This window comes from Actinia tenebrosa, unplaced genomic scaffold (assembly GCF_029948245.1).
Source record: "Actinia tenebrosa isolate PJP-AT-01 unplaced genomic scaffold, QUT_ActTen_1.0 PGA_scaffold2__45_contigs__length_23673736, whole genome shotgun sequence".
Classification (NCBI taxonomy): domain Eukaryota; kingdom Metazoa; phylum Cnidaria; class Anthozoa; order Actiniaria; family Actiniidae; genus Actinia; species Actinia tenebrosa.
In genome coordinates this window covers 12,735,800-12,759,238 of record NW_028292579.1, presented here as the reverse complement: position 1 = coordinate 12,759,238, position 23,439 = coordinate 12,735,800, and the positions used below count along the sequence as shown (strand labels likewise).

Genomic DNA, 23,439 nt, shown 5'->3' with positions numbered 1-23,439 from the left:
GGGGTTGGCAGAACACGAGAGAAGAGTTAGGAGAAGCACGACGCGTAGCGGAGTGCTTCTTGACACTTCTCGAGTGATCTGCCAATCCTCAAGTGCTTTATCACTCCATACAGCACAGCAAGCAAGTTTTTTATTTCTTTTATAAAATACAATTTACATTAATAACGAAACTGAAAGTGCGCGCGCGTGCTGTGTGCTCTCATAAAGCACGCGCTTCCAACCAATCAGTACGCGAGATTTAGAGCAGATATTTTATAAATTCTTATAAATATTTTCTTAATAGTTAACGGCCTCTTAATTTTTGCGTCATTATATTTTCGCAACAGTACAATTCGAATTTTTAACAATCACAACATTAATGTTTGGTGAAATACGGTAAATTCATGTAATGAGGTATTCAAATCATCGAATTATATTACAAAGGACTGTCAAGCCTGGTCTACTCACTGACTTCTCCTCTCCAGGACCACATCATTTTTCTCTGACACCTGGCTCCAGGTTTGTTAAAATCACAGGCCGCACATGTTGCTTCATCAACCATGGCTGACGGCTAAAACAAAATCAAATTGAAAAAAATTATATCTTGACAAAAACTGCTGGACCTCCTTTAAAGTCTCCAGCCACCTACTCACTCATTTTTGAATCATGGATGCCGTCTCTAAAATATATAATCATCAATTCGATTATACATGTAAAAATACCTGTAATCTGTTAGTGAGGATAATGTTAGGGTACATAGCACCCACGTCAAGATGGTAGACCATGGGATTCTCAAGACGTGCTGGAGTGTCTCTGAGGGCTGCTAATTTTCCTTTGATATCATCACATGTCTAAGTGAAAATGTACAAGAGCTAGATAACAACAATTGCATAGCATGCCGATTGGTGATTCTACTAATAAAACTCAATCAATGCATCTCACTATATTTTGCATGGTGCACAGTGGCGTAACCAAGGATCTTGCAGGGGAGGTGCACAGGCAGTGATTTGCAGAAACCAAAAAAAAACCTTACCAAATTAAACGCACAACCAAAAAATAACAATAATAAAAAATAAAAAAAGGAAAAAAAAAAAAAAAAAAAAAAAGGAAACAAAGGAAAAGCAGAACCAATAAAAAATATATATAATAAGGGAAACAAAGAAAGTCAAACCACAACCAAAAAAAGAAAAAAAAAGCTACAATATAGATGGAAAGTGGTCTTCATTTACTCGAAAAACATTTACATGCAATTTTAAAGCAAAAGGAGATAGATGAGCGGACCTTAAGCTTTTATGGGGGGGGGGGGGGGGTGGCACGTGCACTCTGTGCTCCCCCTTGGTTACAGCCCTGAAGCAATTCTTTTCGTCTGAATGCAAGGTCATTTTAATAGGCATGCAAGCATTCTATAGCAGGTGCACATTTTTATACATTTATTGTCCATTTGCAATATAAGATATACTAGGCTTTTTGAACCGTTATATTGGATGTCATGAGAATGTGTTCTGCTGATTCAATAACATCAGCAGCAGCAGTAACAACAGTACCTCATCAAAGTTGGTCACAGTGTCCATAGGAATTTTCTCTTCTCCTTCAATTGTGTGCCTCATTGTTTTCTCTACATTATCAATCAGTCTCTGGAATGCTTCAGGAACCTTGGCAATGAAGAAAGAGAAATTACAGTAAAAGGACATAAGGACATTCCCTGGGGGTGTTCTGCTGGGATTCTGAAAGAGGTACCTTGTTTATGACAAAAAACTCAAAATTGTAGACCCTGTTTATGACAAAAGTTATAATTTATTGCACTGAGTTCCTGTTTCAATTATCATGATTGTCAGCTTGCGTATTGTTTTTTTTTTTTTTTTTTGACGACCATAATAACCAGTTTTGGTCAATGTGAAAGTAGAAACCCTGAATACGACAGGAAACTCAGGATTAGAACTTGGAACTTGAGTAAAATTGCATACCCTGCTAATGACAAGAAGCTCAAAAAACCATACCCTGTTCAGCGGATCATCCCGGTATAGTCCATATATGGGAGTACCCCCCCCCCACCCCCCTGGAGGACAACATATCCCAATAAAATAATAGAATCCCTGATTCAAGAAGGTTAATTTAAATGAAATGCTAAATCTGTACTTACTAATCTGAATCTACAGGGAATATCACTTCTGAATACACCAGATTCAATAGCTTCAACATGTCCACCAACATAGGTCTCTGAATCCAACACATGGCCATCATCAGACAGTTTATTGAATACCTACAAGACAGAAACACCCTAAGAATATATATTTTTCAAAAAGTGCTAGGTCTTTGCTTTTGAAGAAATAGAAAACATGTGCGCATGCTGTGTGCAGTTATAAAACACGAGGGGTAGGCAGAACACAAGAGAAGTATTAGGAGAAGCATGACGTGTTGCGGAGTGCTTCTCAACACTTCTCGAGGTTTCTGCCAATCTCCAAGTGCTTTATTACTCAACACAGCCAACAAGCAAGTTTTTTATTTCTTTCATAAAATGCAAAGGGCGCATGCATGCTGTGTGCTCTCATAAAGCATGCGCTCCCAACCAATCAGAATGCGAAATTTATAACAGTTATTTTATAATATTAATTTCAAAGCTCTTTTTTCTGGAATTGAAAGAGAATATAACTGTAATAGGCCATTATGGCATATGCGATAAGATAAGTAACTTATGGGTTATCAGTAACAAGAGATCTCTTACTAGTCTAAATTGTAGCCCAAGTGTTTTGTGGCTTCCAAGAAATATTTACCATGGCAAGAATTCATGGAATTTTTAAATTAGTGTACAAAGCAAAAGACCTTACCTGCTCTTGTTTGTTTGGGAAGATAATATTGACATGGAATGCCTGTACCATTAGTAGTGCCTCACACAGAGTACCAGAACCTTTTCTCAGCACCTGAAAATAAAGACTAAGTAAGACAGGACTTCATACATATTAACACAGACTCTGAGTAGTCTTTTATCTTCCCTGCAGTGTCTTACTTTTTGGTGTTTGTTTTGACTGAGTTAGCCAACCAAGAATTAGTAGCTACTCTATTCTGATATCCTGGGGGGAGTGAGGGGAGGGAGGTTAGGAACTAAGGGGAGTTTTTTGGTGTTTCAGTAACGAAAAGAAGCTGGCAAAGATCTTAGAATCAGAAATACAACTATATAAATTATCTAATACATCCCTGCAAGGAATAACATTTACCATTAGATCTGTTTTGTAACCCAAAATTCTTGATCCACCTTACATTAATTTCTACACAATATTCTAATCACCTCAAAAATAAAAAAATTAAAAAAAAACTTTATTTAAGTGTCTGGTTGTTCTAGCACCTTCGCACTATTTGGCAACACTTTTCCACTTAGACACATCACCTCTACATTCAATATTTTATGCACATAATGCAAAACTCTCAGGTTGAATTTTTATGGACAGAAGAAACCTGAGAACCCGGAGAAAACCCTCACAGCATGGGAAAGAACAATACATCAAAGAAACTCAATTCACATTTGATATCTGCAGGGCTTGAACAGGTGACCTGAACCTTGACATGTAGGATGACCTGTAGTGGTGTACACCACTCATGCTACCCATTAAATAAAGAAACTACTGCTATTATATACCAACCTCATCAGGTTCCAGTGGGATGATAGTACAAAGAGCAAAGATGAACGGATGGACATATTTCATGTACAAGTAATATGTAGCCACAGCATCAGACACAGAGTAGTTGGCAAGCTCCTGCAAACAGAGAAGAAAGATGATTAAATCAGTATTCAAAATTATAAACAAACGCAGACTGGTTAGGTAAAGGAGAATTTAGGTCTTAGGACAATATCTTGCCAGAATTGGAACTTTTTCCAGTAACTTTGGTTATGTGGTACAGTATGACCAGAAGATAAAACTAATTTGGCTGGTGATCATGACCAGTGACTGACAAGCCACTATTTTAAGCCCTAGAATTTATCAAGTGGATATATGTACAGTAGTGTCTTACTCATTTTATGGTAAGTTGGTTCATAAGTTTTAATTGTCTATACTGGTAATTATCATACTGGGGAATGCATCAGGTAATTATGTACTTTATGATCAACCAATACGTGTCCCCTGACAATCAGTTGGCCAATGATCAGCTGACACTTGTCCAGCTCTTGCCCGACACATCACCAACACTTACTCTAGTATTTGTGAATCAAAAACTCTTAATCTGGTGATTGGCTAAGACATGCATTTTAATCTTTTGTATGCTATTAGTAATTGCAACCAGTTGGCTGTCAGCTGGTCATAAAGTACAATAATTTCAATGTCATACATACCTGAGGCTGTTCACTTGCCATACGACACATCTCTTCAGGATCTAGCTCAATAGGATCATACCTTAGCTTAGCCTAGAACAATAATAGTAATCAAAAGTAACCAGGGATGGTGTATGGATTTTTCAACCTGAGTTGCGGGACCCACTGTCTACACAAAATGGTGCCCCTGGAAGCATTTTTTTAATAGAGTTGTTCTGTCTCAATGCAATACATGCATCTGCTAGAGAGACTACTGGTCATTTCAACTTTCAAGTTGTTTTGCATATTCAAACCAATTCAACGGTTGATTCACACAAGTTTTAAGTCAATATGACTGTACAACAAGCAAACTTATTTTTCTGAACTTGCTATATTTCATATCTTTAATTCAAACTTGGCACTTTTGAGGAATTTCCGTCACTTTTAAAGCTGCTCAATGTCATAATTTAGGAAGCAGTATGCACGTGTATGCAATGTAATGATTGATGGTTTGATTAATAATGAATAGTGTGTTGGTGATACCTTTGTTGTTGCTTTTAGGTTCTGGCTTCCAACTGGGAGATAACTGTCTCTTTTCACCCACCTTAAAGAATTAAAAAATGGGGGGGAAAAGGAAAGAATAAAAAGAGAGAAAAATTAAATTAAATTTCTAAATGGCATAATATGGTAATATGTTTGAAAACAAGCACATCAGTAATTGATGATGTTCCTGGGTATTCCAGTAGATTTACCTAAATGCATCCATGTGTATTGCAGGCCTTGATTTATACTCTCCTTGAGAGTCCGCACTAAATCCAATCTCATCCAGCATGTTTATGCCATGATGGGCTGCGCGAGCCTCTACAAAAGGCCTAACAAATAGAACAAATTAAAAAAACATGCAAGTTCAAAACCATTGTCAATAATTAGACAGGTAATTATGGTGCACAATTAAGAAATCTTTGTCCTTAAATTAACCACTTGACAGCTTCTACATTACTGGTCAAAAAAAAACTATGAGAAAATTACACTCACCAATCAAAGGAATCTCCATTGTATGTGACAAAGATATTTGGCTTTACTTCAAGTATGTGTTCAAAAAATCTTTGTATCAATGAAGCCTGTGAAACAGAGAAGACATATGTTATAATCAATCATGTGCATGAACCTTACTCCTCACAAAAATATATTGGTAATTTTCAAAAACGATTGTCATTGTACACATAATTGTCAAAATTGCTTTGTGCATGAAGACAGTAATTATCAATATTATCCTCTCCATCCATGCATCTGGGCCCATTCATCTTTCCCTCCGGACACAGTCCATATTATAAATTTGTCCTTCCATCCATTCAATCCCTCCCTTCTTTTATCTCTCTTACTCCCCTTTTTCCATCAATTCTACTCTCCTAAGCATAGGTCAGCTTAGTCCATCTATCCATCCATCCATTTCCAATTCAATCATAGGAGAATTATAAGTGATACATGTATAATAATGACATAACTGCAGCAAACTGACCTCATCAGGCTCATTGAGGACTGTGAACTGCCCTTCATACTCAGGCTTAGGTGTGTATTCAAAATCCTCAATATCTTCTGAAACTATCTCACGATTGATTATTAGGTAACCCTAGAAAAATATACAAATAACATAATATAACAGTACCATCACTAGCTCCAAAGTAAAATTATGAGTAGACAAAAACAGGTATAGCCTTTCCCGAATTCGCTAGACTGATCACGAAACAATGGTCTGAAGTCGAGGTTGAGCTTGATGAATATAAGAATTCAGTTCAGTCTCAACTTCAAATTATTGTTTTGTTTCATTCAAGCGAATTCGGGATAGGTCTATTGACACCTTGCAATTAAAAAAGAAGCAAATCAACTATCCATAGCCAGTTAGCAGGTAACTGCACTATCCTCTTGAGAAAAAAGACACTACTAAAAGTACTATTATGTACGATAAAGAAGAAACCACAGAATCCTGATCAGCAAGGTGGTTTGTCAGTAGGATGATAGTTATCAAGTAACAAACTAATGGCAATGAAGTGGTGTGTAATCAATAACCAATTAACCCTTCCAAAATTATCTTCCATGCAAGGCTATTACAGGGCTTAAAATAACGACAACAACATTAGTTTTAGCTCAGTCATACTTCGTTTATGGCTCAACGTTACTGGTCAAAATGACCAGCCCTGTATTAGGAAAGAGGGAGATGGCACCAGTTCCGACAGTAAATGTGTGATTTCATTTTCCAGTGTTTTTCCATACCAACCTGTGCATCAATCATGTATGATATCATCATTATAGAGTCTGTAGCTGAATCAGGAAATTTCAAGGGAAGCTTGGTTGTTTCAATATCAAATGCCAATACAACAGGATCCTAAATAAACAATCAATGATTTACAAAAAATAATTAGTGTTACTTACAGTATGCAGTACAGAGTGTGAGCCACTCAATAGAGAAAATGTAAAGAACCAGTAACACCAGAAGAAACTTCTGATATACAGCTATTTCAATAAAAAAGGGGGAAGAAGAAAAAAAGGCAAATATTTTGTTGCATGTTACATATCAAGCCATTAATTAAAATGCACTAATGCACTACAAGTGAATGCAACATCAACGAGAGGCCTGACAACAATGTTAGCTGTTAACAAAATACACAATTACTCTTATGCTTAGGGGAACTTTTGGTCAGTGAGAAATATTCCATATGGAGATACCGGATGTGTGACACTGAAATGGCTTCCCATTGTATTCTTTAGCTACATTAATTTACAAGGTTTATGCTGATAGCTACAATAAAAGGAAATATGGTATGGCTATGAAAATGACTAGGACTTTGTCTTGTTGTTTCCTTTTCACGCAAAAAGTGCTCTAATCAAGATTATCAAGTGCAGTGTACTTACAGGTCTGTCCAGTAGGTCATCTCTTCGGTTCAGCTCTGGGAACATACCACCTCGTACCTTCACATTGTACCAGTGACCCTGAATGGTAAATGACAACAAATGTGCATCATTTCAAGGTCAGTATGCTCACCTTTTACCTCTGGTGTCACAAGAAAACTGATCATCACATTGTACTGTAGTGTGGATAGAGTTGTAGGACTGTTCATTAATGTTCCTTCCCCTTTAAAACCCATCATAGCCACAGCATAATACACACTCTGATTGGTTAATTAGCGTGTTCAAGCGTGCATCAAAAATTGGACTACAGTTATCAATGAATAATTGTTTATTTTGCTGAATTGCAATTCAATATACACATATTAACTGAGGTAAGCATGCCTTGACTTATTACAGATCATCCCTGGAAACAACTAATCGTTTGTCATGCCTTGGAGTTTATTGTGCCAGCTACACCATACAATGCATTTTTATTGTATCTGAATATATAATTAAAAGGGAAGATATATAATAATTATTATGTGATTAAATGTGCACTTACTACATGGATCTTCAGGTCAATAGCTACACGCACGTGGTATGGGACATCAAACTCTCTTTAAGAGAAACAAAATAAACAATGGGTCAACCAAAATATCATCATTGAGAACCATTACATCACAAACACAACACAAGTAAGTCGTCTGGGTTTTTCAATGCCATCATTCAAAAAAATATTAACATATGATGGACATTGCATAATTCCAGGGGGGTAGGCAAGGGGGAGGGGGGCAAGTTGCCATGATCCCCACCCACTTTGTGGCAACAAAATAGCAGCTTTTTAGAATTTATATGATGATTCTAAATTTACTTTCTTAACTTTTGAGAGAGAAAAACAAACATCCCAATGCTTGTTTTTTCCCTTTTTCCCTTCAGGGCTCAAACAAAATGGCAGATTTTTGAATTTGGGTCTCCCTTTTGGAAAATCCTTACTATGCCTCTGTACATAGGGTTTTAATACAAGAATGGGTATGACATTATCTGACACACCTTAATACACTTTTAAATGGTCAATTACAGTCACAGCAGATAGTTGATTGAGCTTAACTACAGTAGCAGCTAGTATGCAGCACTGTGAATGTGTTTTATATTTTTTAATCGTAGTCACCTTATATCTATGATATTTTCTTTCTGGTCGGCTATCTTCTTGTTAGTTTCCATGTCAATATCACTAAGTGCTGACATAACATTGTAGGTAGCATTGGCCTTCTCTTGCTCTTTATTCTTGCGCACTGCAGGCATGATTTCACTGAATATTAAATAGAACATTATCAACAAACATATACAACTAGAGTGGTACCCATAAAAAGTTCATGACCACTTGTTCAAGAAAACATTTATTTTGATCACCATCTTAATATTGGTCTCCCTGTGGTGGTTTTGGCTGAAAACATGCACATGATGGCATCCTGAGCCAAAATAAATGTGAAATTTTTCTCAAAATTCCAAAAGCGAATATTTTTAGATATTAAAACCAAATTGCGCACTTTTTCACCAGTAATGTAAAGAAATTGCTTGGTATTTCTAGCTAATGACCATATTTTCCGTGATTGTTGACAGTGGCAACAACAATGACAATGACAATAGTTTTATTTGCACCTACATTGCTACAATATTTTGAAAGTTAAGGGTTAACCAATAATTAATAGATAATTAGCTTATAAATATATAATTATAAAGGTCGAAAAAGTACAGAATTACATTAAGTAAATTAAATTATCATTCAATATTTAAAAAATTCTATATCTATGCATTAATATAATTCATGTATATATTTACAAATATATTTAAGGTATATTAACAAAGACCTCTCTCTTATGCTATTATACATATGTAAATAGGATGGTGAATGACAACTTTATTTAGGGAAGCTTGAGAAAATCCACTTACCGTTTCACTTTCATGAGGTCATTTACATTGTGAAAAGAAAGCTTGATGTAGTTTCTTTTGAGTCCTACCAGGTGGTTGGCCTGTTGGAACAAACAGTAATTATTGGGTCAAATTAAAGGTTTTGTTGAAAATCAAATAAATTTTAGCTTGTATTTCTTTCACTTACCAAATCAAGGTCTTCTTTCTGAACATTTTCTATTTTTGCAATTGTTCCTCCATATTTTCTATTAAGGTATGTTGCTACTTCTCTGTCAGTGTCCTTTAAGACAATTTAAGTATTTTAACATTTTTACCAACTTTTCCAAACAAGATTGATTTACTTAATACCTTTAACCATGCACTAGCTATTTTATTGTAATGTTTACTTTGCAACAACATAGGCACACCTAAAAACAAGTATGTTTCTACTTAAAAATGAGCAAGGTTTATTGTAACAGGGTTCGTGCTGAGGTAGCCACTTATAATTCAAGGACTATTCAAGGAGTATACAAGGATCCAAAAAATGAATTTTCAAGGAGTATGTTCAGCTAACTATGCCAAGGTTTTACATGGTGGTTACACATGGCAGACTTTCAGATCTTTCTGACTAGATCTATTTCAGAACCATGCAAGTTATGATCGATCGAAGCAAAAATTCAAGGAGTTTTTAAGGCGTTTAAGGAGTAGCACGAACCCTGTTGTAAGTAAATTTTTAGTAAGTCTTTTGTGTTTTTTGCTAAGTTTCACACAATGATTAATTTTCATCCTATAAGCACATGCACTTAACGACTTTGTTAAAATACTTGGATTGGCAGCCATCAAAATATATTTACTCCCAATGCCACTCATGTTTGAAAACCAGCATTATGAATTTTGTCAATGTGACCTTTAATACATACAATCATGAAATATTAAAACAAAATTAACAGCAAGTGGTAATAATCAAAAAGAACAAAAACTTGTACAATTTACCTTCTTAGCAAGTATGTAGAAATAAGGCTTAAAAGGTAAGGCAATCTGGAAAGAAAAATTAAAACTTAGCATATAATGTATAGCGTTACATCAGAGGAGGATTCACTAGTATCCTAAGTGCCTTTGCAAGCTTATTATTGTTTTCTTTGGCTTTAACCTGTTTATGTGAAACTTTTCGTACTGATCCTTCTACCTAATATTCTAACATTACTAAATAAGGTGTTGCTTTAGAGCATGACTAATTTGGCAAATAAATGTAGTCAGTTATAGGATCTCTACTGAAACTGAAATTACTCAAAAAGCATTACAGTATTTTGAGGAGTATTTTTAAATCTAGAAAAAAGATTCTCCGTTCTCACGACTAGCAGCCATGCAACGGATGTTGACCTGAGGGGGAGAGTACGCGAACATTTGTATCGACAGTTAATATCGGTTGCATGGCTTCTGGACGTAAGAATGGAGATTTAAAGATCCTTCATAAAAAGTGTTTTAAAATGGATAGTCTTGTATAGCTGAACAGAGGGCAATGGTGTGGATGTGTTAGGTATTAGACTATGTGAAGGAATTTTGGTGCGATGTGTAATTTTGACTGAACTATGCTTTGAAAAAGCAAAAACTTATACCTACCCTAAAGCGATCACCATCTTCTTGTATAAAGTACAAATCCACTGCACTAATCAGCTTCTTATCATCATCAAGAACTTCAGTCTGAAACAAATATATAGCTTTTCTCAACATCATTTCATCAACCCTTGAAGCAAGTATTGTGTTTTAGGGACTGGCTTTGTTAGTGGTAAATACTGACAAGCCACAAACTACAGACTCTAATGAATTACAAACAGCGAGGCCCTGTTAATGGTAAATTCCAACAATCACAGGCAAAACAAGATTTATTTTGAAATTTAAAAAACTACAACAACAAAGAGAACCAGAGAAAATTCTTTCATTCAACGAAGTCACACAATATGAAACTCCACTCACAAGAAAATACCAATCTACATGTAGGAACCAAATCCAATTATTGGGTTACAACCAAATGACTTAAATCAATGAAACAACAGCCATGTTGGTTGATCTACCAAAAAAAATCTAATGAAGAATGCTTTATTATCAACATGGCAGCTATGACGTAACTTGCATCCCAAGAATACTCTAATTTTGAGTTCTCTTTGCTCAGCCTTAGTCTCGGTTGTACGTTATAATATTCAGCTATTCAAACAAAACCTGTAGTATTTTAAAGACCCATTGCCACTTACCGTGATGCACCGCGGTCACAGATGAATTTCGTGGTCTATGAAATTCAAAGATTCATATATCGAATAATAACGTCATATTAATTCCTTTTCCGGCATAGCACTAAGGCACAATAATTATTCCTTTACATTATTTTACAGCTTTAGGGACTATTTAAGAGTTCATTCAAAATGTTGGAATTATTTTTTCAGTGGTGACACGATTCAAAATGTAAACAAATTGTGATGCATCACGGTAAGTGGCAATGGGTCTTTAATCAACTTGTATTTTTCCAACATAGTTCGTACATTCCTTACTACACAATGTACATTAATAAAAGAAAAGAACACATTTGTACATAATCCAGGCTAAGACTGAGCAGAGGTGAACTCGAAATGGGAGTATACCCCATAGGTGATGATTGAGTGAACACCAAAACCAACCTTGATTCCAACAAAATTAATAAATACAGTACTTGCATTGAACAAGATTGTTAAGACTTACAGGATGCATGTTGATGAGCCAGCCAAGTCGTTCACTTGACTCTTTATGTTTTTCAAAGCCATACTTGATGTCCATCGCTTCTTGAGTCTGGATCCTGACCATTCTAGACTCTGCTGATTGACTTTCATCATATCTAGTGTGATATAGATAAAGAAGGTTTCGTAACGACAATTCACTTCACAGATCGTTTTTTAATGCAACTGCTTCGATGTTTATGGAAAACCTGATGCTCATTTGAAAAAAACTAAATAAAATTTGGGCAATAAAATGCTTTAAAATAAAATGAAAGTGCTAAATTGTATGATGATGGTTTTGCTTTAGAAGATACAGTAGTAAACGTATTCACAAATTAAACATGCGAATCTCTATGGATTTAAGAATTACATTTGTATAGTAGACAACAGTCGCTTTTAGGGCCCGAGGTTCACCACACAAAATCTAACCCCAATAGCCATTTGTGTGAATCCTAACATTGAACCTGAGGACTCATACCGTGATTTCAGCTGTGGAAAGTACAAAAACAAAGTTAGGTAGAAGTGGATTCTTACTTGGAGTAGTTTTTCTTCGATCCTTGATCTTTGCTCGTACTGCCATCTTCTCCTTTTCTCTTCCCAGTATTCAACAAAACCATGGCTAATGAACCAGTACACGAACTTCTTATCTTCTAACAGCGATCAGTTTACCATCACCACGAGAATTAGGTTTTTAGTAATAATTCAAATGAATATTTTGCTTGAAAGACTCTTCGATCGAAATGTATTTTTATTTTTGGCGGGAAAATACTTGCGCACGCTTTTATTTTGAATATCTCCGCTGGCCAACACAGGGACCCCAAAAAATAACCGAAACTTTGCAACACAGGATACCCACACATTTTTATTTTATTAAATATTACCATTTCTTGTAACGGCTCTGTATCTAAAATATTATTACAAAAGAATAAAACTCATGCATGTCCTTTTCGTAGGAAGGGGGAGGGCTGGGGATTTGCATTTAACTATTTAAAATTGGTTGTAACCCCCTTAATTTCGAGACCCTCCAACAACGTATTTTATTTGCTCCATGAATTGACATTGGAGTTTATAACCAATAAAATATAATATTTTATTGGAATTTTGCGGCAAATGGTCAAAGCAGATGTCCCTCCCCTTTGAAGCCTCCACCACACACCACACACCGCCCCCCTCCCCCACCCCCCAATAAAAAAGGTACCTGCCCTGAGTAAGCCCGTGGCATGACTGATGAACACTAAGGAAGCTAAGGAAATTCCGAATAGTACAATTAGTTTGTCTACCTTCCAAAGATTATCGTGACATCCATCCTTTTTGTCGGGGGGGGGGGGGGTGGGGGGGGTTTAAAAAATAAGAGGGGAACACATGAAATAACTTTACAATAAACGGAATGAAAGACTAGGAGGGGGCATTTTATAAGCAACAACAGAGAGATGGGGTTACTAAGCTAATCAAACCATCTACAAAGCCTGTTTAAAATGACATCTGATATTCATAGCTACAATTTGAGAGGAAGCGAGTTTGATTTTCAGCTTCCAATGCCAAAAACCAATATTATGAAAAAACGCTCCTTCTCCCTACCGTGGTTCTATTGCCTGGAATGAGTTGCCCAACGAAATGCGAGAGCTCGATAAATTGGAATCCTTCAAAAGAGCTCTGCAGCGAAAAACACTATGCAATAGCACCCTTAAATAATTAGTTCTATAAATGAACATGTTTTTTACATGTAATTAGGATACATTATTAGCATAGGTAGATAGATAGGTAGGTAGACATTAGTATAGGTAGATAGCATATATAATTATATATTGTTATATATAGAGAGAGAGAATATTACATGGGTGCGCGGAGATACGAATTTTATCTTCGAGTGTTCAACTGATATCTCACGAGTGAACGCAGCGAACGAGTGAGATATCTAAATTGAACACGAGAAGATAAAATTCGTATCTCCAAGCGGCCATGTAATGTTCTGTTTATTATTATTATAGATATCGATGAAACTTAAATAAAACAAAAGCTCAAAAATTCTTTATTAAAATACGTTACTATGTCAACAGCGATATCTTCACGTGTGAAAGATATGGTATCTTCCACTGGTGAAAGATATCAAGTTTTCGACACTAGAGAAAACCTGGTATTTCATCGATATCTACATGATATAATAAAAATTGGTAGTTTTATATTCTTTATTTGTATTTGCTGCTTTATGAATTTTAGCACGGCACGCCTGAAAAGCAGTGTTACTGAGTCGTTTACCGTAGATAAAAATTTATTAATTTAAATTTAAATTAATTAATTCAATTAATTCATACATTCATTCAATCCGAGCGCATATCCCCTCCACCCCGCCCCCTCCCTCTTCCCCCCGCCCAACCGATGAAAAATGAAAGGTCATTTAACAAAAAGCGAGGGTCTATAACCCTTTCTTGTAGTGCCTGAAACTAATTCCATGTATTGCATGGCGATTGGAAAATGATCTGCGCAACCCCACCCCCCGCGGGACCTGCCTGTTAATTAGATGAGACTTGGGTGGACTTATAAAACAGGATGCCAATGGGGTTAGTAGTTAACTGTTAATTGACCAAAAAAATAGTAGTTAACTAAAAAATAAATCTAGGTAGTTAACAGTTAACTGATATTTCATTTTTTTAGTTAATATTATGGTCGAAGTGCTTGTAAAATTATTACAGTTTACTGCCATTCGGCCAAAAAATTTGTAGTTAATTGACAATTGGGTACCCCGATTGTCACCCTCATAAAACAAAGCTATTCTTCTCGTTCTTTAGAAAATTTAAAGTACAAGAACAATAGTGGTGGCTACTACGATACAAAACAGGCCAAGAACGATGGAGCAAATTGAAATTATTTTTGACTTCTTGCTGTAATACTCTGCTGTGATAAAATCACCATTTAGGGTGGCATCACGTGTCTAGAAAAGGAAAAAAAACGCATATGAGGTTAAAAGTAATTAAGATAATATATACTTCCAGTCAGTTCTGTAGCCCGCGGGCCACAAGCATTCCTGCCCTTACAGGGTGTGGTTTCTAAGTTCAGCATACATAAACTTGTTTGTTTATGATTTGTATAGGAAATCACACGATCTCGAGTACAATTTGTATAGGAAATCACACGATCTCGAGTACAATTTGTATAGGAAATCATACGATCTCGAGTACAGTTTGGAAATTAATAGACACGAGTAATGTTTTGAAAGTTCTTGTAATTGCACGATTCCAAATTGTACGAGAAGATCGTGCGATTTTTTGTTTACAGTTCACTCAACAAAAGTAAAAAAAGCGAAGCGACGCCGTTCATCTTTGTCTATTTGTCGGCCAATTTTCAGTTCATCGCGCAACTGAAATGCATAAAAAAGATTAGTTCTTATTAGTTTTTACGGCCTTTTTTTTTTTTTTTTGCCCCTGTTGACATTGTTTTGGCCGTGTTTCCATATCGACTTAATTCGGTACTTTTACGGAGTACGATTAATCAGAGTCGAGTAATTTTGTTGAGTGTACTATAAAAGAAAAAAAATTCTTGGACTCTTGATTAACGACTAAATAGTATTGGGCTTTGGGAAACTGAAGGGAACAAATATGAAAGAAAACAAAACCAAATAAAAGCAGTCTTAGTCATTATTTACCCGTCTAGAGTATATGAAGGCTAATATTCCAAGTGGCAAACTACAGCACAGTAGAGAAAACAGTGAGAGGCCCCAGTAATCAGGAGGAAATATGCCATGTACCACAACAGGTGCTGGTTGCTATTGAAAGATAGGAAAGTAATTATTGAACTGCATGCTGTTGGTCATGGATTAACATAAGAATGATTAGCAATTATTCACCGAAGGCGAAGTGAATATCGGGGAATATTTACCGCGACGCGAGTTTTCGAGCGGCTTGGTGAATATTCCCTAATATTCACTGAGCCTGAGGAGAATAACGGTTTTAGTATTTTTTAGATTTTAGATTTTAATAAATAACGTAGAGAGAGCTTTTTTGCCTTTTTGAATTTTATTTATCTTTGCAAGCGGCACAAATCGTGAATATAGCAGCATAAGACGTAAATTGTGACCAATGAGCGCGCCTGATTTATTGCATTCACTTGTGTAAAAATACTAATAACTTTTATTGGAGAAACTTTCATTGAAATAATTTTCAAAAAGAACCTCGATTAAATTAATGAAAGAAAATAAGCTTAAATAAAAAGCTATACTTTCTATACAAATTATTAAGATAAAATATCTAAAACTACACACAAACAGATCAAAGCTAAAATACAGTAATAAATACATTGAAGAAAATTATATACTAAACGAGAGAAAAAGCCGTATTGTTTTTTCACCACATGACTGTACAGAATTTAAACGGCGGTACTTACGACAACGGTAACACGGCGGGCAGACGTTCCAATTAGCCGTTGGTTGTCTTGGAAACCAGGTTGTGCAGTTAGTGCGGGATTACTGTAAGTGGGATTGAAGGCTGGTGGTACTGGTATGATGCAGCCGTATGAGGGGTTATCTCGGTATACCAACAGTCCTTGATTGTCCGTATTTCGGTGAGATGGATTTGCAAACGAAACACGAACTGTGGAAGAAATGGCTAGAATATGTTGAGAAAATGGCGCAACTATGAACGATCGAGTTTGCTTGAATAAATATTGGCTGTAACTCACCGAGTTTAAATAATAACCAAAAAAATGAACCAAAAAACTTCTTGCCCACCCCTTTGAGATGTAAAAAGAACTTAATACACCTTGGTGAAGAAAAAAACAACATTTAAGCCTCCTACACTTTTAATTTTACCAAAAGAAAATGAACTAAGAGAAGGAATCCCCGTGCCCCATCATGTGCACACTTTGATGCTATTTTTAGAATCATTGATGCTATTTTTAACTCGTTACCATGCCCGCGCGATAATTATGCTTCCCTTTAATGCTTCGTTTTAGAACACGAAAAGCGCTACGTCCACGACAAAAACACAGGCTTTGTTTACTGCAAGACTGGAAGCCGCCTACCCTCAAGAAATCAACCAATCAGGTTCTTCGCTCAAAATATCTCCAAGCTAAAAATAGCATCAAACTGTGCACATGATGGTTACAAGGCTATATACGTAGGATTCCTAGTTCATATTCTCTTGATTTTACTTTATGCTCTCTCCATGCACCCCCTCTGGATTTAGAACCCTCCTCCCCTGATATTTATTAGATTATTATTATTATTACAATACCCACACTTCATTTACGTTAAATTTACAAACTTCTATTATATATCAGTCAGGTAAAAACTAACCTGGTTGCGCATACATCTCTCTGATTACAAATGAACTGAAAAAATTTAATATCAATCAATAATAGTAAACAGTCAATTTTAAGTTGTGTGCGTTGTATGGTTCGTTTGTTTCAAAACATGTATTTTCAAGTCCTTCAGCACATGTGAGAAAAGAAAAAAATTTCCCCCGCAGAATCCTGTTTCAGATCATTACCGAAGCCTATAAGTGAATACGACTAAGGTCTTAAACTCAAAAGCTTTCATTCTTGATTCGGTTTAGAGAATATTAAGCTAATTGTACGAAGTTATTAAAACCGTTTTCATGACGTTTTGTTGCAGAAACATTTTCTTATTTGTCTTCATAAGTCAGTTAAGAAGTGCGAAGAAATGTAAAAGTTCACACAATACGCGAAAATAAACGTTTTCAGAGCGTAGCTCTTTCATCACACGTGATAAAATGTCATTTTGACTTGATAAATTCAAGCCTTTACTTTCAGTACATTAAAAATGCAAGAAGCTCAGACTGCTTTATTTCTTATTATTTCTGTTTCGATCGCCCAGAGAGCGGCACTGGTCATCAAGAAACGGTTAAAAAGAGTAAAGATTTTTCAGATTCTTACCTTGGATAAGGATGTTGAGGTTGTAATTAGCAGGAAGGAAGTTATATAATCATATACTATAGAGAATTCAAACAAACTCAAGCTCGAACTGCCAAATCAAAGCCCAATATATTATGTCGTACACGATGGAATCGAAACAGACTTCGGGGTGAAACAGTGACGTCACCAAGCTCAGCAAAGCTCTAACGACAAAAAACATTCAGACAAAGTAAAATGAATTAATTTAAAGCTATCATCCACCCTGCATCCACCGGCGGAAACACAACTACATTTTTGCTGATAACTGAATGGATCAGGAGATATAACTAGCTAAAAACTAGTGTGAGCTGCGTCGGTGTATCTAATGAAACAGTAATGATGAAAAGGTAAATTATACACCGTGAAAAGATGAAAAAACTTACTGACGTTTCGGACGCTAGTCCTTCGTAGTAGTTTACTCCGACGAAGGACTAGCGTCCGAAACGTCAGTAAGTTTTTTCATCTTTTCACGGTGTATAATTTACCTTTTCATCATTACTGAATGGATCAGGTTCAAGTAATCAGTAACAGTATTTCGCGATATATAGTTTACCCGTATACACCGAATCGAAACTGATATGGCGACCAATTTGAATAAGATTGGTATTTTTAATCATATTACTGGGTCACCTGAGGAAGACTACTTTCAAAACACAGCAGCCCAGTGAATGTTTTCTGTCGTTTAGAACCCCTCATAGGTGTTGCGTGATTTAGATGGTAGAGTAAATGTAAGTAAATTTTTCTTCCATCGTCCATCAATACTTTTCAAACTTTTCACTAAAAAAAATCTAAAATAATTCGAGGTTATCAGTAGGGCCAGCGGAGGATTTGCAATCACCGGTAAACTAGTATGCAACTTTGCATCTTTAATTCAACTTCGAAACCAGAAACAAGGTCAATGAGTAAGGTTGATGTTCTCATTACTGACCTAGTTTTTATTTACATATTAAAGGGAATTTACGCTTTAAGTAATAAAAACAAGTTTAATTATAGGAAGAAGAAGAAGAAGAAGAACTGGAAACCAAAGCAACGCGCAAGATTATAGAAAGCAGAATGACGCAGATTCCAACTACAATGGCTATCATGGCATATTTCTTTGCCGTTTGGCTGTAGTTGTTGGCTGAAGCCAGGTCCCCACGGTTTATGGCGTCACGTGCCTAGAGAGAAAATAATTAGTTACCATTATATTATGTAAAATAGCTAACATATCCATGACAGACCTCATATAAAGCATATGCTATTATAGGAAAATATCGGAAATATAGTCTACGATTTTTTAAATTAAGATTTACAGGCGCAACAGCAGACTCGTGATTTTGATACTTTTTCTTGTTCTTTTCATCCCGCGCGTGCACTGTTTCACGGGTAGAGTCATTGTTATCAGTTTAACCTTTTTGCTTTACTATCATGTGCTATGGGGTTCTACGAACGATGCATTGTTGACAGTAGACATGTAAGAGGGAAGCAAGTCCCAACATTAGAAAATCCACTCATTTCAAAAGACCGTTTTCGGCTTGGACGAAATGGTGATGTTTTCCCATTTCAGGCCATTCCCTTGAGTATCATTTTTTTTACGGTCGTGGAAGAGAAGACAAATAGGTATGAAAACAACTTAAACAAGGAATTATATTCTCAGGAGAATAACACGTGGTCTGAAATGGGAAAACATTACGATCAAGCCCAACAGCGCCGTATAACTGATCTATTGAAAGACGGAAAAAAAGTATTATGGTATATGCTTACGTTGCTCGAGTTGATGATGGCACAAATTCCAACGGGCCAGAAGCAGCACAAACAAGCAAACCATGAAAGTACACAGTGATCCGGGGGGTACATGGCAGGTGCAGTTTGCTAAAACGTACAAAGATAACATCAAGTGGTGTTGAAATGCGGGTCCAGGAGTTTTCCACAAGTGGAAAACTTTATTTGTGCCAGGATTTTACGCTTGATGCAGCGACAAATCTCATGACGAGATTGGCATTTGTGTCTATTGTCTATTTTCATCAGATAAATTGTCTTGGTGTCACGTGTTGTTTTGATATGTGCGGAGGAAGGAGGGGGAGGGGGGAGGGGTAAAGGAAGCGTTGCCCCTCACAAGGTTCATAATAAGGAAAATGTTTTTTCCCAGTAAAATGGAATGCAAAGGGGACTGAAACAAGGAAAGTATGTCCATATGTCACAATAAACGTGTGGCAAAATTACATTTGGAAATGCATGAAAACAAATGTCCATTTTCAAACTCACCACAACTGTGACAGTATGTGATACGGGCTGTCCTTGGGGTGGATACCCGGGCTGCCCTTGTGGTGGATACCCGGGCTGTCCTTGTGGTGGATACCCGGGTTGTCCTTGTGGTGGATATCCAGGTTGGGATTGGATGGCTAGAAGCAAAAGTTTATCCTTGCTGTTACTATATATTTACTCTTTATTCTCTAATTATAAGCCCATTGAGGACCATTCATTATTTAACGGGTGGAGGGGGTTGGACATGATTTTTAATCGCCATTCACCGTAGGGTTACTTAACAATTATTCGCCGAAGGAGAAGAAGAAGAAGAAGAAGAAGAAGAAGAAGAAGAAGAAGAAGAAGAAGAAGAAGAAGAAGAAGAAGATTAAAGACATTTTTTCCTGTAACTGCAACAAAGCGGCTGGCCGCGCCATTTTGGATTATCGCTGGAGGTGATTGTCGTGTGATAGTGTGAGTTTTTCGACCAATCAGTGTGCGAGATTTTCAATAATCACCTGTGTATTTTTACTAAAATATTTTAAAATGAGTTTTTATACCACGAATAGCTTTAGGACTTTGGTGCCCATTTTCAGCACCGCTACCAACACTTTTAAAAATTCTTAAACAAACTCCACTCTATTAGTATAAACTCCAGTTTGTCCTAGACAGATCAATATATAAATAACAAACCACATTATTTATTCTAAATGCTGGCTACAATAGGTCATGTACGTCGGGCGGCCACAGTTTTTGAACTAAAATGTGCTATTTTCGAATTAGCCGGCGCATACCGCTGTGTTCCTCGATTACAGGCTCATTTACTCCGGGTTTAGAATCATTCCAATTTACAAAATCAAAAAAATATATAACAGCAGTAAGAATGAAAACCTTTATTTAAGCAGGGTAATTAAGGTAATTAAAGACTACGCAACTTCAACAATACAACACTTTAAAATAGCTCACTTCCGAGATATGCTTCGTTTGTCACGCACAAAGGTTTCAGTATATGATGCTAAGTGCTAAATTAAAATTATTCTTACCGCCTGTCACGAATGACTGAGCATTTAGCACGTACCCTCATACTGAAACTTTTTATGCCAAAATATGTAAAAATATCATTTCTTTCAAATCACAGAGTAATGGCCTGGGCAGCCTGTGAGCTAACCCTTTTTAAACCCGTTCTAAAATATTTTGTAGTAAAAGAGCCCTCCGCTTCAAAAATAAATGTTGTTACCTTACACTCGGCAGCCGTGTTTTCGATAAACGCATGTAACGCGGTTCCAAACGTTACAGCGTTACCGGAAAACACGAATTATGAAAGCATGATGCTCAAAGCAAAATTTCAAAAGCAGTAAACGAACTTCTATTTCCTGTATCTATTTTCGACTTTCACATCCCCATAATGCCTTGCGTTTTTGTGGGGTAACCAATTAATCAAAAAAAACTGTCCCAAATTGAAAGGTTTCTTAATTGAATTTGTATAGCTGCTTTTATCTGTACAATACTAATTATCAGTTTATTCCAAGTTATTTTTGCGTGTACAGATCATGAAGAGTTTTGGTCTTACAGAAAATGTATTGACTTGAAAAATGTTTAAAATTTACCTTAAACGTCTTCAAGCTTCTATCTTTTTCTGGTTTTTACTTCTTCATTTTATCTTTGGATACCAAACAAGGTAATTTCAACATTGTCTGATCAGCCTTCAGCAAAATAAGTGGGTTTTTACCCTCTGGTTACCCCCCAAAGACGCAAAGGATTATGGGGATGTGAAAGTCGAAAATTGCCCAAAAAACTGAAATCCCACCAACGCCTACATGTTTTCATTCGTAAACATGCACATCCCTGCTTTTGTGAAAGAGTCCTGTCGTCCTACACGTAAACGGTCATCGCTTACGAATCGTTTTCGACCATCCACACGTTATATAACGCTAAAACAATTATAAAATAATTGAAAACATATACGCATGCGCATAAGATTTGAGCCAGCGAACCCAAAAAATCAAATGGATCAAGAGATAAAAACAATCAATGATGAAGTAGAGATTCTTCTAGATGTGAGAAATAAATGCAAGTCGAAGAATTTATCGTTGTCTTTTAGACAGTCGTTTTACAGCCCCTTTTCAGGTTAAGCCTCCTTCAAATATAATAGTTCGTCTGGATGTTCAATACACCCGCAATATAAACTTGTATACGTGCAATCTGTGCAAGTTCGACTGAATAAGCCTTATATCTAACACGATATACAACTATTCCTCACCTCGGATACCTACTCAATATGAGGGACTGGACTATAAGACATTGTTATGCAGGGTTTTAGAATCGATTTTGAAAGTATTAGCTTAGGGCGTCTACACGAGAAGACGTAGTAAACTGCGTTGTCACTGGAAAGCGAAGGTATGCGTTTCATGCATCATATAATGAGTTTGGATCAGAAAGGACTCGTACACGCATCAAAGAGTCAATTATGCTTTTACGAATAAAAATATATCTTGAAGGTGCCTTAGCCGGGATATCAGTGATCGTGTCACTGAACTGATCGGATAAGACACAAAAATAAAACTCAAAGCATTCGTTTTCTTAACAGATATATATAACAGATGATTATTGTAAGGTGCCAATTTTATGAGATAGCACGAAGCTGAAGCCACATTGTATAGTTTAAGTGAAAGTGCCTATCAAGCCTACATGATCTCCTACATGATCTCTTCTTGATTTCATAGCCCTTATAAAATAGTGAGTGAATTTTTTATGGTCATAGTGCAATTTATTACATAGTTAGAATAGTACTCGCGCGCTGATTGGTCGAAAACTGTGTTTTATTAGTGCTGCTACCGTCTTTCTTGTTCATTGCGTAAATAAATTCAATACCGAAGCCGCAAGCTCGTGCTTCTCCTTACACCTCTTTCGTGCTTACGTCACTTCCGGCGTGCATTATAGTTATGAACGGAGAAAAAAACTGTTTCGTTTGTTAGATAACCAGCATAAGATTCAGGCATTTTGACTGTGCTAATTCTGACAGAGTTTATTCTTTATTTGTTGATTATACTTTTTACGAGTATCCTAGGTTGACGTCATGATTTCGTGATTTTTGTATTCTAAAAATATCTCAGCAATGAGAAGAGACATCAAAGAGAAAGTAAAAAAGATCCTGGATTGCCGTCATTGATGATTAGTGATTTCTATATTTAAGTGTCTCATCAACAACAAGAGATGTCAAAGAGATAGAGGCCATCCTTTATTTTATAAGACTTGATACGCACTTCAAAGACTACGGAATTCTTTTACGAAAATCTTCAAGAAAATTATGTTAATGTATGTTTCTTGATACCCTATACAAGGAAAACCCGCCTTCCTTCTCAATAGGATGCTTAAGATTCCCGTTTTTCCTTCCCGCAAACGGCAAACGTGACCACGTTTTCATTGTTTCCCTACATTTTACTTTACTTTTTGCAAAATTTCTCGACAAAGACAAGTATTCTTTTGTTTATCTACTACTTGGAGACTTTTGCG

General features: G+C 36.3%; 2 protein-coding genes across 3 annotated transcripts in view; both read right to left on the bottom strand.

Annotated features, from left to right (window-relative positions):
- LOC116302507 (DNA polymerase epsilon catalytic subunit A) overlaps window positions 1-12,524 on the bottom strand; it is a 41,761-nt gene extending 29,237 nt beyond the window's left edge. Inside the window, exons 1-21 of the mRNA XM_089033968.1 lie at window positions 12,334-12,524; window positions 11,786-11,918; window positions 10,676-10,756; window positions 10,049-10,093; window positions 9,264-9,356; window positions 9,098-9,177; window positions 8,316-8,456; window positions 7,710-7,764; window positions 7,172-7,249; window positions 6,537-6,644; window positions 5,781-5,891; window positions 5,297-5,382; window positions 5,014-5,133; window positions 4,805-4,865; window positions 4,304-4,375; window positions 3,615-3,728; window positions 2,805-2,897; window positions 2,120-2,239; window positions 1,524-1,631; window positions 702-830; window positions 448-550 (exon numbers count right to left, since the gene is read on the bottom strand). Of these exons, the coding sequence (XP_088890094.1) occupies window positions 448-550; window positions 702-830; window positions 1,524-1,631; window positions 2,120-2,239; window positions 2,805-2,897; window positions 3,615-3,728; window positions 4,304-4,375; window positions 4,805-4,865; window positions 5,014-5,133; window positions 5,297-5,382; window positions 5,781-5,891; window positions 6,537-6,644; window positions 7,172-7,249; window positions 7,710-7,764; window positions 8,316-8,456; window positions 9,098-9,177; window positions 9,264-9,356; window positions 10,049-10,093; window positions 10,676-10,756; window positions 11,786-11,918; window positions 12,334-12,416 (2,014 nt within the window). The 5' untranslated portion in view covers window positions 12,417-12,524. The remainder of the gene's footprint in view (window positions 1-447; window positions 551-701; window positions 831-1,523; window positions 1,632-2,119; window positions 2,240-2,804; window positions 2,898-3,614; window positions 3,729-4,303; window positions 4,376-4,804; window positions 4,866-5,013; window positions 5,134-5,296; window positions 5,383-5,780; window positions 5,892-6,536; window positions 6,645-7,171; window positions 7,250-7,709; window positions 7,765-8,315; window positions 8,457-9,097; window positions 9,178-9,263; window positions 9,357-10,048; window positions 10,094-10,675; window positions 10,757-11,785; window positions 11,919-12,333) is intronic.
- Window positions 12,525-14,472: 1,948 nt separating this feature from the next.
- On the bottom strand, window positions 14,473-18,062 carry LOC116302476 (trafficking regulator of GLUT4 1). 2 transcript variants are annotated; one of them, XM_031711773.2, is made up of 5 exons: window positions 17,686-18,062; window positions 17,087-17,121; window positions 16,177-16,397; window positions 15,440-15,559; window positions 14,473-14,728 (listed from the first exon to the last, which is right to left on the bottom strand). In XM_031711773.2, exons 2-5 carry the CDS (start codon window positions 17,100-17,102, stop codon window positions 14,591-14,593), a joined length of 495 nt encoding a protein of 164 aa, XP_031567633.1. In that variant the 5' UTR covers window positions 17,103-17,121; window positions 17,686-18,062; the 3' UTR covers window positions 14,473-14,590. The 2 variants fall into 2 exon arrangements, with proteins under 2 accessions (XP_031567633.1, XP_031567634.1); XM_031711774.2 differs by having other exon boundaries at window positions 16,177-16,382; window positions 17,686-18,061.
- Between the last annotated feature and the right edge of the window lie 5,377 nt (window positions 18,063-23,439).